The following is an 18368-nucleotide window of genomic DNA, read 5'->3' on the forward strand; positions in this document are numbered from 1 at the left end:
TCCCTCGCTTCCTGCCCTGCCAGACACACTGGAGCCAGAGGCGGGTTTCAGCACTGAAGCCTGCCAAAGGCAAAACCAAGATAGGGTTCAACCTGGTTTGGCGAGCAGAGTAAAAACCCAGCAAAGACCTCACAAGCAAGAAATGGTGAAAAAAGACGACCGAGCCCTTTTGACAAAATGGGCACCCATGGGTGCATTACTGCAGCTGAGGATTCAGCCTGCGGTAAAAATGCACAATGGTATGAAAATTAAACCACTGCCACCAGCCATTAAAAGTAGTGAGGGTAACATACAAAAATGTTATGAGTAAGTAGGAAAAGGGGCCAAGTAACCTCCCAGTACTTCCACATAAGATGGGGTGTACTGGACCTACGGTCAATTTCACTTTACTACTCTTGGGAAGAGTAGTTTACCCAAGAGAAGGTATTTAAACCTTATGAGAAATCAGAGGGACTTCTCTGCGACACTGCACTAAGTGTGCTGTGTGTCACAATACAAACGGTAGATGCCTATGCAGTTTGTCAGACTCCAAAACCAAGGAAACAGTCAAAAACGGATCAAAAATACCTGAGTGAGAAAAAGGTCTCACTTAATCCAGGATAAACATTGAAAATCCTAAAGTCCAGCAAAAGAGCTGGGGGTCTCGAAGGTTGACGGGAATTGGCACAGAAATGAGTTCTCCTTAACAGTTCTGTTCTTCATCCTGGTCATTCTCGTCCATTTCGCAAACCTTCCCCATCTTACCCCATAGTATACTCGAATTCTCTAACTTTATACGAACACCTTTAGACAGTGGAGTAATGTAAAACCTGTTTACTTGACATGTCCTGACACAAAGATCAGGCAATTTCAGGCAATTGACTTAGATCTCACACACCTGACGGCCCTTCCTTTTCTCCACAGGGTTAAAAGGTGGAGCAGGAGAGTACAGGAAGAGCGAGGCAAGCACGGCAGACAGCACAACAGCACAGCTACGCAGGCGCGGAAGTTCAAACGAAGGAAAAAGGCAGCAGGAATCGAAGGTCTCGGGAGGGTAGCTCAGGGGCAACGTGCTTGCCTTGTTAGCAAGCCGACATGGAGCACCACGGGTTCAATCCCCGGGTACGCGCTTAGAAACCTGTGGGTATTAAGCGCGTTATAAATAACCTATCATATCATATATCATAAGGTGGCAAGGAGAGAAGTGGCCTCGCCCTTTTCGTCCCAGACCCGCAGAACCTTCTTGGAAAAGAGCCTACGACTGCAACAGCAGATGTCAACAGTACATGGGGCAAGCATATGCTGATAAGCACGAGCGAGGGAAGCACCCGTGCCTGTGGTACCGGCCTTGCCTCCAGACAAACCAAAAGACAAGCGGTTCGGTGAGTCGAAGGGAGAACTGATGAGAACTGGGCTGTAATGAGTGAGAATCGCAGGAGTGGCAATTTTGAACTATGTTCAAAGAACTTTGAATGAAGCGTAAAAGTGTTGAGGAGAAACCAGTGACCGAGGGAAGCCTGCACCACGTGGGTGCTAAACTAAAGAGTCTCTGGTCGAGCCACCATATGAGAGAGATTACAATTACCAGAAGGCCGTAGAAGGGCCTGCGAAATGGGTCCAAGTGGTCATACAGAGGGTCGAGCAAAATCCCTGTAAAATCGAAAGACTTTGATCTACAAGCGCTCAGGGACGTCATTTGGGGGTCGCCAGAGGTCACAACTGCGACCACTGTGGTCTCCTTTGCGACCTCTAAAAAAAAAAAGTAAAACCACTTTTTTTTTTCTTTCTTTTTTTTTGGTAATGCAAGCTCCTGTGTTGTGGCCAACACCATGTGGCTCTTTACTTGTGGAGTGGGTGGCTTTCTTGTTCAGGCCCCTTAAAAAAAAAAAAAGAGAAATATGAACAGGAGGGCCACAAGTCTAACACTTTCAGCACTGACCCTAAATAAGAAAAAATAGGAATACCAAATCATGTGTCTTTCTGGAATTCTATGGAATAATTGCTAGACTCATTAAAGGTTTATTTCAGGCACACTTCAGGGGGCGAGTCACTGATTTAGTCTGTTCTTAAACACCTCAACTCAGCCTTTCATCCTTCTGAGGTCGATCAATGAGTACCAACACAGGTTGTGTGATATTGGGTGTATATTTTTCTATATAAAGCGCCTAAGTGCTATAGAATAACACATCATTATCATTTAGTTATGGATGTCTGCTTGTATTCACAGTAACTTGGTAATGTGGGCCTATACACACTGATCTTAACGATACATATGGAGATCCATTCTTGTATGAAATGTACATCACTTTATAGTGATATCGTAAAGATATTTTTCTTAGTGTACATTGCTATGTGATGCCCCTTCCAGTTTTGTCAATGTGTGACAGGTCGTGTTCCATCGCTTCCCGCGATCTCACTTCAGAGTGGGGTCGAATGACATCACTTCCTGTGATGTCATCAGGGGTCAAGGGTCGTGTGATGTCACTTCCGCTACCCCTGGCATTTTGGTGAAATGACGTCCCTGCAAGCACTGTGAAAGAAAGGGAAGTGAATCCCGCAAACATTGAACTTTGTAAAAAGAGAACATTGAAAGTGAAGAGGGGTCTGCGCCCAGAAAGGGGGAAACAGGGTGTGAGCCACTATCACCCTTATTGAGAGCCACAGTAAACCTGGTGAAGGGAGGCTAAGAATCGAGAGGGGTCGGAGCCTTGTAGAGGGGGATCCAGTGGTGAATCTGTCACCCAAAGTTAATTGATAAAGGAACTGTGATATATTTTGGAATACGAGACGTGAAGGGTCAGCGCCCAGAAGAGGGGGAGCCAGAGGTGAACCCATCACCCAGTGAACATTGGATAGGAACTTTCATTTGTTAAAAGAACTTTTGATTTGTTGTTTGAACACGTCAGGTCCTCTAAGGCAAGAGACTTTCAAGTGAATGAGACTTGGCCATCGACGGCCCTGAGAACTGACAACTACTGTGCTCCGGGCTTCCATCTTACCCAGTATCCAAAACGTGGGGAAGGGGGACCCAAGCTACTGCATCCTGACTTAATATTTGAGAACACTGCTTTCTTTTCTTGAGAATGATCCGTCATACCTTTTTGTTAGTTGTGAGGTTTGGCAATAGGTTTCTTAGTATAGGCCCTATTTATTTTGACACAACGCCAATATGACTACCTTATGTTTCATTGGTTGGTCGATGCTTGCACCCATTTTAGATATAGATTTAGATTAGCGTTTGTCCAACCTGCATACAGCATTCATTATATAATGAACACCCTTGAACTGTGATCTCTTGTCTGTCTGTCTTGTGCCACCATGAGTTTCTCACATCAGGCATAGTTTACAAATGTCACTTTTAATGGCATTCCAGCCCAATGGATTAGAGGTACATCGACTGCAGCTAGGAACTTGCCTTATTTCCATTTTGCCTCATGCTAATATCCGAGCTGTAACCATGAGAAGGGGGTTAAGTTCTTTTTATTCAACATTTTTATAAAATGTGCCTGTACCACTTGCATGTATTTCATATGTAAACCTTATCATTTGATAAGACCAGATGTAGAAATGTAGTTGTTGCATTAATATTAGAGACCACTCTAGGTGCTTCTCATAGTGACAGGCAATTTGTGAGAGAAACAAGATATTGGCATTGAAACCAAAATTCCTCATTCCAACCTTCTCTCACTTGTGTCCAGTTAGCAGAACGCTTATGTTCTCATCACTTCCTCTAAAAGATTTTCGGACTTCACCGAAAGTAGACAATTAGCTGTAACAATTACCTCTAGTGCACTCAACTGTAGAACACACTGTCATCGCCACATCTTGGGCAGAAGAGATCTGAGAACACTCTTTCAACTAACGTAACATGGAAGATGACTGGCTTGAATTAATAGAGCGGAATCAATGACTTTCTACTCACTGCAACCTTACAAACGTCTGTATAATGTTATGGAGCCAAAATGGTGAACAAAAGGGGAGTGAAGGGGCATAATTTGGACAATGTAGACTGAGTTTGTTGAAGGGGAGGATTCTGGTGAAGGTGTGGAGTCTGGCAGAGGTGGAGTGAAGTTAGGGGGGGGGCATGCACTTATTTGGGCCTAGGGCCGCAGATAGCCTATAGGCGCCACCTCTGCTGCACAATGGAACTTTATTAGTGAGGTGAAAGGGGTGAGGCACTTATACCCGTTTTTGATATAATTTGGAAAACCGTTCTCCCAGGTTGGATGGGTGAATCGAAATTGTGCGTTCTGAATCTATAACTCGGCTTTCCTAACCCAAAACCTGTATAATTCAAATGCAGTTATTGTAAGCCTACTGTGAATTGCACACGTTAGCAGTCCACAACACCATATTTACATGGGAAGTATGTGACATGAAACAATTATTTAACTCTAGCATGTATTTGTGTCATGGGGGGGGGGGGCAACGCTTTTGTATCATTTGCAAATATAACCTTGTAGAATTTGGAAATGAAGTAACAGAAGTGAAATTAGAAGACCTATTGTTATTCAGAATGTAATATATAATTGATGTAAATCGATGTTTTTGAGAAAGTGTGATTCAAGTAGGCAGGTTCTTTTAGTTTTTGTTGACCAGCTTGCTGCTTGTGATTGTGTACACTTGTAGTGGCTTCCCCCTGCATAAACCTTGGGGGACCACCTCTGCATTGATTTTACTTTAATAAAAACCAAACATTGATTCTGAAAATAGCTTGTTTCTTGCCCCCAGAATTGTGGGGTCATGTATGTCAGGAGGGGACATGTCCGCTTGACATAGAAGCCATACAAATAAACAACATACATCTTGCAGCATGTGCCTATAGCAGGGGCCTCCAGATGTTTTGGACTACAATCCTCATGATCTCTCACTGTTGGGCAAGATTGTATGCAGTACCATTTGGGTGCACTAGAACAACCCTGACCTCCTGGCAATAGGAACCCAATCTTTGGTATAAACTTGTACTACACAGGTTGGTAGCGTGTTGAGCAGCCAGGCTTATATCAAGAGGGGTCCATGTGAGCTGTAGGGGAGTTGCACAGAGATTCACAGTGACAAGTATTCAAATAAACACTTGCACACAAGGTTTCTTGAATAAACCATTATTAATTTATCAGTCAGTTAGAATAATCCTTTTTCAGAAGGGAGCAATATAACAGTAACACTCAGATACACTTCAAAAAATACACTCTTAATATTTCTAAATCGGTAAGTACCCTTGTGGGATGGCCCACAGACACTACCTACACCCTCGGGTGACTTCAATAGTTAGGGTGCTGGGGACATTAATATATCACTGTTGCATTTAGAATCAGATTTAAGAGTTTGTCAAAGAGAGAGGTTATTATAACACAACAAGAGATCGTGCAAATATTTCTCAAAGCAGGTAAGTACCTAACCCTTTCCTGGAAGCAAGGCCAAACACATTCACAGATGGAAGAAGTCATTCAGGGAGCCAGGTGAAGCCAAAGTCAATTGAGCAAAAGTCAGGTGAAACTGAAGCACTTCTCAAAGGTAGGTAAAAGTCTTGCACACTGTTTTAAAAGTCTTTGTGAAAAGGCGGATTCAAAGTAGGGCCACAAGCTGTTTAGGCTTGTGAAGTAAAGAAGCTGTCAGCAACTCTACAAAGCAACCACAACAAGTCACCAACAGAGAGAAAGTGTAGTTACACAACAAGAGGTAAGTTCTCTTAGACTTTACAGTACCTTTAGGTTGAAGAAAAAGTGCAGCACATGACTTCTGTTCCTGTGCGCTCTGCAGATTTTGCTGTTCCTGGGCCTCAGTACTGGGGACAAGAGAGAGGACTTCTGGGGACTCCTGCACTGCAATGGGACGGTCACCGCTCGCAACCGGCAATCTTCAAACAAGTGGAACTTCGGTGTTTCAGCTGCACGCGACTACTGCAAATAGCAACACTGCGGTTTCTGTCTGTCGATATTGGACTTTCCTTGCATCTGGGGTCCAGCACTCTGAGGTGGCTCAGGCTCGGTCAGTCCTGCTTCCTGGGAGTCCGGAGGATCTTCCTGGAGCTCTTGGCCAACTTAAAAGCAACACACAGAATCTGGTATTCCTCTCCCTGGCTATTCGGTTTCCAGCAGCAACTCTGTGGAAATGCAACCAGCTCTGAGAGAATGTGCAGGTGGCTTACTTTGGAGTTGATTGGTCCCACCAACTCAAAGGGAGAAGTCGTCCTTGCAGGGGCTTCTCTGTCGATAGGAATTTGGAGTTTCAGCACAGCAGCAGGGCTTCACCAGGCATCTCAACTGTCCAGGAGTTGCAGCAGGTGTCCTCTTCAAGAACTTCGGTTCCTTCGTCCAGTGGTCGACTCTGCCTTCCAAGCCAAAAAGCCTTGGTTTTTATGCAGTTTCCTTCCATTCATTCCAGCCTAGCTGTCAGTCACCCAGCAGGGTGGCAGTCCTTGCCGGACAGTCAGCCGACCAATCACCAGAGTGCATTTGGGTCTCCTAGGAGACTAAGCACAGGGAGTTTCGGGCACCTCCCTCACTTCCTGCCCCCACCAGACACCCTGGAGCCAGAGGCGGGCTTCACTCGTGAATCCCGCCAAAGGCAAAGCGAACAAAGGGACCTAACCTGGTTTGGCACGCAGAGTAAATCTCAAGAAGGACCTTTCCAAGAAGAAATGGCGAAAAAAGAAGATTGGGGCCATTTTGACAGAAATGGCACCCTTGGGTGCTTTACTGCAGCTGCGAACGCAGCCTGTGGTAAACTGCCACCAGACATTAATCAAGGAAAGGGTAAGGTATAATTGGTATGTGAGCAGCTAGACAAGGAGCAGCTAGACAAGGAGGATACTAAATAACCCCTCCAGCACCCTATTGTAAGATAGTGTGTGCTGGGTCTAGAAAGTTACAAATGTAAGTAAAGTCAATTTCACTTCACTGTTTTTGTAAACAGTAGTTTATCCAAGAGAAGGTATTGAAACCTTGGAAATCTGAAAGACTTCCCTGTTCCACTGCACTGAAGGTGCTGTGACACCATGTAAAAGATGCCTATGGAGTTTGTCAGACTCCATAACCAAAAAAAAAACAAGAGTTCTAAATCACATTAAAATACATGCGAGAGTGGGGGGGGGGGAAAGGGCCTCACTCTCTCCAGGTAAAATAATCAAGTCCTCAAAATCCAGCAAAGTTGTTGTGGGTCTCTAAGGTAGAGGGAATTGGCACATTTCTGAGAATTCTCCCCAACACTCACCACTGACTGTGCTGACTAGGGCTGAAGGGAGTTGTAGTGCAAAACATCTGGAAATTCCAAGTTTGCAAACCAGTGGCCTATAGTAATGGCAATGTCCTCATGCCAACTTCGTTTGAAAATAAAGATAAAATAGAAGACTACAATAAGTTGTGGGGGCCATTTATGGTTCGTTATGATTGATATGATATTTGGGTTGTTCTAATGGATGAGGAATCTATGGGAGGAGATTGAATATGGTGGTGGTTTTTTTGGGGTTTTTTTTCTCGTTCTTCCCACTTGTGTTGTCTTTCGTGTTGTTTTATGTATACATGTCTAAGTATTATGTTTCACTGGATATGGTTGATTTGGTGGACTAGATGATGTATGATGCTTAGGATATTCTGTAAATTGGTTGCGTTGATTTCATGTGAAACATTAATTACTTATGTAAAGTTGTTTCTGTTTATTGCAAATTTAATGTTTTTTTTTTAAAAATTGTATTAGAAAATGTTGAACCGCACATGTGAAGCTTTGCAGCTCGTCTAAACAGATATTGATTTTTTTTCCCCCATGTTAGGCCCCAGTGTCTTGTTTTGATTGGGGCTCCAAACTCACGACCTGCCCTACTTCATCTGGTCCATGCTTTCACAAAAAACGTTGGCTTGATGATCTGCGGACATGTTCACATGGTAAGTGCATCTTTACTGGTTAGCTTACTTTAACATTGCAACATTTTCTTTACACTAACTTTCATATTCTGGATACAAGTTCATACGAGAAAAAAGAATTGAGCTCAAATAGGACTCTGTCGTTTTGCAGAATTGGTGAACAGCTTTATTTTTGCAAGTAGTTTAGTCCTGCTCCCTCACACCTTCCAAAGAGCACATTGGTGATCTAAATCAGTCTTGATTTGTATATACGTGTTAAAAGCCTAAGAACGTATTCTGTAATATGTAATGTGTAATCTAGGTAACGTATTTGCTCTGCTTACTAATGAAGTTTGAGGGGACATCCTTTTTCATTGCGTCTAAGTGGAAACTTTTTTCATAGGGAATTATTTGCTTTTGGCTGCTCTTGAATATCCCCACCATGCACATGACCAATCACTTGTTCAGAGCTCTCGTTTCCCTTGGCAATTTGTGAGAAGGCCATCCAGTCCTGTCTTTTTTTTCCTTTGAATTCTGGAACTTGCAGTTTTTCCATTTCCATTCAAATGTAGGGAAAACTTCAGCTCACCGAATTCAAACCAAAAATTAGACTGGATGGGCCGCCTCACACATTTCCATGAGAAACGTGCGAGCTCTGCTTGTTTGGTGGCATAAAAAATACACAACTTTCACAATAATATCGAAGCCAGATTTCCTACTTCCTTTTCTGTCCTCTAGTAATTCTTTGTAATGTTTAATGATTCTGTTAAGCACTTTTATTTACCAGTTGTAGTTAAGTGATTTGTTGATGTCTCTGCTTGATCTTGCCTTTTTAATGAGCAAGGTCATCTTAATGAAATGCTGAATTTGGAAATGATAGTAGGCACTGTTTAATGTATTAATGCTTTTAAAAGGGACCTCGCAGGCAAGCGATGAAAGAGTTGGTAACCGACCAGTCTAGGTACCAGAGATGGCTGATCAAGAACAAAATGAAGGCCTTTTATGCACCGGTACATGCAGAAGATTTAAGAGATGGAACACAGTACTTAATGCAGGTAATGTTATCAATGTTGCCTTTACAGAAAAGTATGCATGTATCTTCCTTCAACTTTTGTAAACAAAAGTAACTGTAGCTGAATTGATGTAGGAGGAATGATGCATATGCTCGTTCCTGTCTTGTCCTTGGCTTTCATCTTTATACACCCCAGTCTTTCTTTTACTTTGTACTAGTTGGCCTTAATCAGCTTCTTTTTTTTATTTTTTACTTTTTTTTCACCTTCTTTGCCACATTTTCTTTATGCTTTCTTAGTTTCACTTCTTCCCACTCAACTTCCACATCCATAGCAGATATTGACCTTCTTTTACTTCGTTTTCTCTGGCCCTAGACAATTTTTGTCTCAAGCTACATATTGCCTTATAGAATTCATCTTCCTCCTCACCCACACGTTTCACTATCCTGCGATTGAGCATTCATGTGTAAGATTTCGTTCTCACAATAAATGCTGTTCATCCGGAGCTAGGTAAACTGGCTGGCCATTTTTGTTTTTTGTGGTAGTGTCACATTTCTGTTATATTAATTTAGAAATCTTTTATACTGGGCCAAATCGCTGCTATAACAGTTCAACATCCATGGCTTGTCAGGATGTGGGCATAATGTGTCCTTAATGTGTCCTTTATCAGATTTTCTATTCCGTTGTCTGCACAGATTTGAGGAAGTGGTGGGGTAAGAGGGTACAGATGAATCGGAGGATTTAAATGGAGGTGGGGCAGGTTAATGAAAGGATAGTGCGTTTTATACCGTATCCGCATGCCAATCCAGCCGCAAGATTGCAGATATTAGGAGGGGAAATTCGAAAGTGTCTAAAGTAGAAGACCCTATTTACAGGAGGGTGTTTCCAGAGAGATATATGGGTACTAGGGAAAGTAGTGTGTGGCTTTGTGATGTTCTCAAGCAGGCTCTTGATGTTTTTTAGTTTGTACTGCCCAGGTGTTGCTTTTTCATTTCTGCCACAAAACAAACTTCAAATTGTAGCGCAGGTACTATAAAACCAAATGACCAAAATAATTGTTGTGGCAGTTTTTGGCGTCTGTGGCTCCTTGGCAGTCTGGGCCCTCTGAAATCTTTTTCTCTATTCCCAGGTTTTTTGACTTTTCATTTGTGGTCAGCGTGGCTTCTACTGAAGTCCTCCTTACACTGCAACCCTTTTTTTCTGGTGTTACCCTTAGTAGGTCATATGGCTATTAGGACATGGGTGCTTTTTAAACTCATTCTGGTCCCAGGGTGACTATCACCCTAAATAAGGGTAAATAGGCTGTTGGCAGATGTAATATAGTGTTGGTGTACTTAAAACTGTTGAAAGACTGTCTCCGTGCGTGGAACAAGTATTCTCAGTAATTGGTCATAAACACCATTAAATTAATCATGCAGTTCCACAAAAATTATATAATCCACGCATTAAATCTGGAGTGATATGCTTTGTATTCTGGTTATGCAATAGTCCAAAGATATAGCCGACACGTGTTTTGACCAATAGGGTCGTTATCAAGGCTATTTGTATCCATATATACCAGAATCAATCAAAAGAAAAATCAAAGCATTGTATACCATTAAATGGAAATTATTTTGTAAGCACATACCACACAGGTTGATGTGAGTTTGGAGAAAGCAAGCATCCATGGAAAAAATAAAATAAAACAAAAACAACTTCAATTCACAATAACTGTCAAAGGTGAAATAAAATTTCAGTTGGGCGTTACCTTGACAAGTGCATTCTTGTGAAAGACTGAGACCAAGATATATTTGTGCACTGTTGGGAAATTCAAGTGTCCATACCAGTGGACCACCTGTTTGGAACCATTAATATCGTACCATTTGTGGCACCGTGCCCTTTGTCCATGCTAGTGGTCCACCAAAGCGCCATTTTGGATTCGTCGGGTTTTGCCCTTAACATGGCAACACAGATTCAGTGCAAGTAGAACAGATGATGACGGCTGTGTAGGGATCGATCCCTTTTGCAAAGGTAAGCAGGACTACAGAAGTATATCTATTTTATCTGCATTCAAATGATTTGAAACTACAATATACGTGGGAACGGGATGGAAAGGCAAGGGGAAACTAAGGTTATGTAATCAACCCCAGGAGCAAGGAAGACCGCCGGGGAGCCACAGAGAGGGGGAAGAGCAACGCCGCCTTCAAGGGCTGAACCCAGCATCACATGTAGACGAGGAGACGAATTGTAATGACCCGACGGTTCCTGCTCCCTGGTCGCGGGGTGCTGAATTGATGAGATACAAACAGTAATGACCCAGCAGTTCCCGCTCCCTTCATTCACAACCGGTCATTTTCCGAAATGGACACGGCTGACAGGGGACCATCGCGTGTAACCGCGAGTCCCGACCAGAAGGAACGTCAGGCAAGGGAATACAGTCTTACACACACCCATCTCCCGTTCAGCCATGAACCACGCGGCTTCCCTCATAACCAAACAAAATCAAGTAACAGAAGCCGACACGATAAGGAACGTGTCCCGCTCTCCATGTTCCACATTTTACTCATCTGCCTGTTTGAAAAATAACGCTGCGGAAAGTTTACTTGGGTCAGCTTGCATGGAGGCAGAGGAACCCCGAACGTTTCCATTGTTGACGGGAGAGGCTGGATGGCGAATCGCGGGCAAAGAGAAAGGGGGGGCGGGGCTTTCGAATATTTATAGAAAGAGCCCAGAGCAGCCCTGATTGGTCCAAACAGCCCCAACATAAGGATGAAACTGATGATGGACTGGGTGTGTTTTTCCGATTCTCTTTCAGAACACCAGAGGAGAGAGGGAGAGAACTGCACCTGAGACGCTCTGGGCATATGAGGACTAAGCGTCACCTTTTCATTGTTCATCCATATCACAGAGGAAGAAATTGAGAATCTTGAGCCATCATTCAAAAAAAAAAATGTTTTTATCCTGAATAAAGGCTATTTAAGTGCCTTCAACCCAGCTGCTGTCTGCTTCTTCATTGCAATAAACTTTTCAAATTTATTTTGAAGGGTGTGGGGAATGAACCCAGGGAGTGTATTGAAGGATCAAGAAGACATCATTTCGCTAATTGATGCTAGACCTAACGGTCTATGAGGTGGGCAGTAATTTTCACTGGTTAAAGTGCACTATTTAATTGTAATCCAGAGTTGTAAAACTCCACATCTCAATTTACAGACTTAAGACAGAACAAGCATACGCAGAGGGTAAGCCCACAAAAATTGAAATTAGTGTTTTTTCCACTCAATTACACTTTGGTGGACCACTAGCATGGACAAAGGGCACAGTGCCACAAATGGTACTATATTAAGGGTTCCAAACAGGTGGTCAACTGGTATGGACACTTGAATTTCCTAACAGTGCACAAATATATCTTGGTCTCAGTCTTTCACAAGAATGCACTTGTCAAGGTAACGCTTAACTGACATTTTATTTCACCTTTGACAGTTATTATGAATTGAAGTTGTATTTATTTTATTTTTTTGCTTGCTTTCTCCAAACTCGCATCAACCTGTATGGTATGTTTACAAAATAATTTCCATTTAATGGTATACAATGCTTTGATTTAATTTTTGCATTTACTTTTGACAATATGGCAATGATATTTCATTTTCTTTTGATTGATTCTGGTATATATGGATACAAATAGCTTTGATAACGACCCTATTTGTCGAGACACGTGTCGGCTAGATCTTTGGACTATTGCATAACCAGAATAAAAAGCATATCACTCCAGATTTAATGCGTGGACTATATCATTTTTGTGGAACTGCATGATTAATTTAATGGTGTTTATGACCAATTACTGAGAATACTAGTTCCAAGCGCGGAGACAGTCTTTGAACAGTTTTAAGTACACTTTCACTGCATTGTGAACCTTTTGTGGAGGGTTATTAGTTTGTGAGACTCCCGCTGCTGGATTTTTTTTCTTTCTTTAACTTGAAAAACTCAAATCGGTTTCGTGAATAGCGCGCAGGACAAAGTATCAATCCACGAAATCAAGCTTTACTGTAATATAGTTTTGGCCTCACCAGAAGTGTAATCGAGTCTACAACATTAGTAGCCTAAAGGAATGATCTGCTAGCCATTTGGGGTAGTAGGTCATTTTTTAAATTTATTTTTTTTTTTTTTTTTTCAGGCAAGCTCCCAGCCCTTTTAATTTTTGGCCATCCATTTGTCTGTGTACAAGGAGGGTAGAGCCAACATGGCAATTTTGCTGACTTAGCCTTGTATTGCACCTACAGAGACTCCCTATGTGCGATTTTACTGTTGTAGATTATTTTAAATTCCTCAACTTCTACATCCATTGTCTGTGTGCCCGTTTTGGTGTTTTTTTAGGGCTGGCCACCAAAACCTTTGTGTTGACCAGTTTCAGAGATGTTGTACCTCAACTCCTAGCATTCTAGTGCTGCAAATGGGTTGCTGCTGAGGACCTGGTGTGGCCATATAGGTGGACTCTGGCTCCCTTTTCCTTGCTTCCTGCTCCTTTGCTGCTCGCCTCTTCTTTGTTTTGGGGATACAGGATCCTCTCTAGCTGTTGCATTTGACCTGGGACTGTTTCATGCAGTGTGCTCCTTCCTGTCCTAAGGATTTGTACTACACACTGCTACAATTTTCAAGATCTCTAGATGCTCTGGCAGATCTGCAATTTAGTGGGCGTGTTGGTGGGAGTAAAATGGAAAAGGCAAGCTTGCGGTGCTTTTTCTTAATGGTGCAGGTTGGAGGTACCAGAGCTGTGTGCGCACAGATTTCTAGGTGTGCTGTGTTAGGAGCATTGAAGGCTTTGTGTCCAAAGAAGTAACCTCACGTTTGCAGTGTGGGGTGTGCATTAAGAGCTGTAATGTGTTTTAAGTCTGGGGAGGGGGTCTTTTAAAAGCCATATACAGTTGGCTAGTTTGAGTGTGGTAAGGTGGAAGAATTGAGGGGGGCACATTGTATCCCTTTTCTCACTTATACTGTAACTTCCTAGTTACAGTGGCAAGACGAAGTGGCTGGTGGCAGTGGATATTTTCTACCAACTTTTGTGCATTTTACATGCAGGTTTCTGTCTCAGCTGCGGTAAGGGACACATGGTTTTGCGATTGACCTAAAATGGTGCCGGTCTTCTTTTTCATCAATGATGGCTTGCCCTTTCTTGAACCTTCCTCTTCTAACCTGGGTGGGGGCAGTCCTGCTCACTCCTTTGTCTTCGACGGGCTCCCATTGTGAAGCCTGCCCAGAGGCGCCAGTGTATCTGGGAGCACATCGAAACTCCTCATGTCTTTGTCCTCCAGTATGTCTGCTTAGATCCTGTTTTGACTGGGTGCCTGGCGGTCCCCTTGGGACACCACCACAGAAAATTTGAATGTTGCATACATGCTGATTGGCTGTTTTCCTGCATAAAAGGCGATGGTCTTGATGCTGAAGCCAGATTCGACCGCTGGAAGATCCATTCTGTCGAAGAGGACTACGTCTGCGGCTGCCTCCAGCGACCGCCAAAGCAGACTGACTGCTGCTGCTCCAGCCCTCTCTTCTGTGCGAGAGGGAAGATCCAGACAGGACGACTTCCTCTGTGGGCTGGTGGAGCTAACCAGTCTCGAGACCAGCTACAGTGTGAGCCATCCCACAAAGTACTGTGACCTTCCAGGCCTGCAAAACCCGAATACCCTGGGACCTCTTGCACTGCTGCAGTGCATCGTCTTGTCCAGTGTGGTTCCGGCGCAAACTCGTGGGCATCTGTCTGGTCCTACAGAGACTCCATCCTGATCGTAGAAGTCCCATTAGAATCGAGAGTCGAGGACCGAGAAAAGGAAGAAAGTCTGCAGGGTGACACCCGTCGCTGCTGCAAAACCTTTGTCGAGCCTCCACAACCAAGTGCCGCAAAGATAGTTTGCTCAGCATCCCTGTACCTGAGCCGGGCCGTCTGCTCCAGCCAAAAGTTCTTCCTCCAGCTGCCAAGGCTAGAGACTTGAACCAGATCTGCTGTCTTACTTTGGGGACCTGCCAGTGAAATCACTGTTCATCAAAGAAGGTACTGTCTTAATTCTGGGTAATTAACTAGGCAGTTTGTGTTGCTTTTGGCTCCTGCTGAGCTTCTTCGTTCACGTTGGGGTGGACAACCGAACTGTGTTCTCCCGTCCGGAAGTACATTCGTCCTAGAGGCAGAAATCCTTCAGGTGGCATACCTAGCCCCCACTGAACCCCTTCAATCCAATTTTACTTACTTGCCATGAAAAGCATAATCTGTGAATTTGACATCTGCCTTCCTTTGTTCTGATGTCCACGGACCACTGGTTCCCCAGTGTGCCTGCATCTGACTTGACTCTCATTCCCTAGATGGGGTTGGACTTCTAAAGTTTAGGCCTACACAAAGGTATCTAACTTGCTAGTATTGCTATTTATTAAATGTTGGTTGATGAATGATTTGCTAACCTAAAGCTACTCTTGATGCACCGGTTTCACATATAAAGGTCTACGATTGAGCAGGGTATTGCTACAGCAAATGTCCTACTGTATATACATGTGAAACCTTCCTTACCTGAATAGAATTTTGATTTTAACATTGATCTAGTGTATAAAATCCTACTTTTATATAACTACAATGTGTTTCCTTGACTGGGTATAATCAAATGTATTTGTATTCAACTACAGCCTTCCTAGACTAAGCCTGGCTGCTCGACCATAACGACCAAACCTTTTGGGTAGTTCAGGCCAAAACCTTAGAGTTGGATCCCTATCCATCTAAGAGTGAGTCGTCTACAGTTCGACCACAGGTGGACATTAGTAAAGCTCCCTAACAGTTAGGTTAGTGGGGCAAAGATAAAAATGCACGATAGCTTTTCTGTTGCGCTGATGCTTGCAAATCGAAAGTACCTTGAGCTCTGTGTGCACGTCTGTTTCGAAGTGTGATGTGAGGAGAGCACAAAGGCCTTTTATTAGTTTTTGCAAAAGATATCCTTGCATGCCCATAATGCTAGGATGCATTGGCCAGCATTGTGATGTGTAAGTTGATTGTAGAGGTGTAGCCGCCTGCATGTGGGAAGAGTTATCCTGGCACCTCAAAGTAACTGTGATTCAATGCTGCCTTCTAAATCTACAAGAGTGCAAAAAATGTGTGCTCGCCAAATAAAATTGATTATTGTTGAGTAAGACATGGTGTGCTGTATATATGTAGAAGTAAGGTGGCAAGTGACTTGTTGTTGGCTAGCTTGCGATCTGAACCTTTTACTTATGTTCTGCACACCTGGTGTATATTTTCCTACTGCCCCCATATTCTGCTGATGCACTGATCAAGTGGAGGATCCCTAGAAACCTGGCATTTGTACAACTCTTTGCAGCACCCTTGGTGACCTTGAGTGAAACGCTGTACTGTGGGACCTCTATTGCAAATGGCCTCTTGTGCTTAGACTTCTAGTACACTAGATCACATCGGTTAAAAGCGACCTGGTGGTGAGGTCAGTGAACTTGTCCTTTTTGATTGTTGCAGCAACTTCTATGATGATGATGATGGTGGTGGAGACAGTAGGGCCAGCTCAACTTTGTTGAAAAATGTTGCTGTTATTTCTTCCCCAGTACCACAGGAATTTACCACTGAATCTCTTGTTGCTAGCTACTCCCCTTCACCCAGCAACATGTTTATCATCCTTGCCCAGGTGAAATCAGCATATGACTCAGTGAGCCTTAAAATTGGTATCCTGCCTTTAAAGTGGGGACGCGGAAGTGCAGCAGAAAGTTTTTTTTTTTCTTTTCTTTTGGTGATTTTGGCTGCAGCAAGCTTTTTTTTTTGTTTAAGCCAGGAGGAGGAACAGGCTTTAAAACTGTGAGCGTGCCGCAATGTGGGGCAATCTAGTGGCGTACGTGAAAGACCACACAATGAGTGCCAGAGTTGTAATAAAACAATGTACGCCCTAAGAAGTAAAGCAACTTTGGGGAGATCACTGAAGGAGTGGACGTTGTCCATGTTACCCGGGTGTAAACAGAATGAAAGCAGCACTGTGCCCACTTTAAGTCATACTAATTACGGTGTTACTACCTCGACACCTCGATTTAGAAACACTGGAAACTTATGTATCAGACTTGCAAGTACACCTGATGACGGGTACGAGTGCTAAAGTAAACATGAATAAAGCGGTAGCTACAAAATAACACACTACTTTTCAAAGTCAAGAATTCGAATGACACTTCTCAAGATGCGCGGTACATTTTTAATCCTTAATCGTCCCCTTCAGTTAACACGGGTTTCGGCCTGGAGGCCTTTTCCAAAACTGGACATGCGCCCAAAATTATATGAATTATCGTCCTGCAAATGCGTGAGAATTTTCAGCAATTTCAGTCTCTGGTTAAGTCTGTGGAGTATTCAGTTCAGGAGCTTAGATCTGCTCACGGCCGCGATCCTTGTAAGAAGTCAGTCTGCACCGGTTTTTATGTAAGATTTTCATAGTAATGATCTTCCTGACCTGTGTCAACCCCGAACTTTTTCATTTTACTGGTGGATTATTTTTCATTATACCTCCTGTGGGAACCTTTTCCCACAGTCTTGTACTCTGTTTATGGGTGTTGGTTTTAAGAAACTCCATAGTGTCTTCTAAAAGTTATGCTCTTTGACAACTTTTTGGCACTAAGTGCCTATTGTTGCTGGATTGCCTTAGGGGTTCCCCTTTTATCTTTCTCTGGATAACCTTGAGAACTACAGTTCCCAAGGATAGGAAGGATCTTTGGATCCCTTTTTACAGGTTATTTGGTGAAACCAGCACACCCCACCTTATGTGACGTTCTGAGGAGATGCAATGTATCCCATTTCACACTAAAACTAACAATTGTGTTAGGACAAATTTACCACCATCTTGCCCCCATCCACCTTTTCTTAGCCCCTCATCCACCTGTTTTGTCCCCTGCAACCCCTCCAGCTCCCCGCTTCCTGGTCTACCACTTCCCGTCTCCCCACCCGCCCACTGTGCCCCGATTGGTCCCTTGACCATCCTACTGAGGTCATTAACAACCAACCCAGGGCAGGGTTGGTTCTGTCTCCAAATTACATTGTATGATGTTTAGACTGCATGGTTGGGCCTCTCTCCCACTGTACAGGTCTCTCAAATCTAGCGGGGGTTCTGTCTCTAAACTGCATTGTGTGATGTTTAGATTGCACTGATGGGACACTCTCCCACTATACAGGACTCTCAAATAATCTAATTTAGTTCAATACTCTATCAATCCCGGAAACCCACCACAACCTAACTCAAGCCCATTCCAGCAGACCGTTAACACCCTAACCCCCCCCCCCGACAGTGCACCCTTAGGAAACACACCCTACCCACCGACAGAAATGCAACACTGAGCAAGAGAACACCCCAGCGTACCCAGAGAAGGAAAAACCGAGGTCACTGTGACTACACAACACAGCATAGAGGACCAACTACCTTACTACGCCTGCACTTTAAACTGGAAAATGGCCCGACCCAGAAAAGGACGCAGAGAAAGAGAACAAGAGACTCGACACACAACACCGACAGAACCCACAAGAAGCAGCTCCATTGGGAGGAAACACGCCTCA

General features: G+C 43.5%; 1 protein-coding gene across 2 annotated transcripts in view; it reads left to right on the plus strand.

The window, feature by feature from the left end:
- Positions 1-18368, plus strand: part of SLC12A2 (solute carrier family 12 member 2) — a 908845-nt gene that overhangs the window by 539466 nt on the left and 351011 nt on the right. For both annotated transcript variants that reach the window (XM_069625621.1, XM_069625620.1), the window contains exons 16-17: positions 7748-7859; positions 8732-8872. In XM_069625621.1, coding sequence (XP_069481722.1) covers positions 7748-7859; positions 8732-8872 — 253 coding nt within the window. The remainder of the gene's footprint in view (positions 1-7747; positions 7860-8731; positions 8873-18368) is intronic.

This window comes from Ambystoma mexicanum, chromosome 6p (genome assembly GCF_040938575.1).
Source record: "Ambystoma mexicanum isolate Mex_15411 chromosome 6p, UKY_AmexF1_1, whole genome shotgun sequence".
Classification (NCBI taxonomy): Eukaryota; Metazoa; Chordata; class Amphibia; order Caudata; family Ambystomatidae; genus Ambystoma; species Ambystoma mexicanum.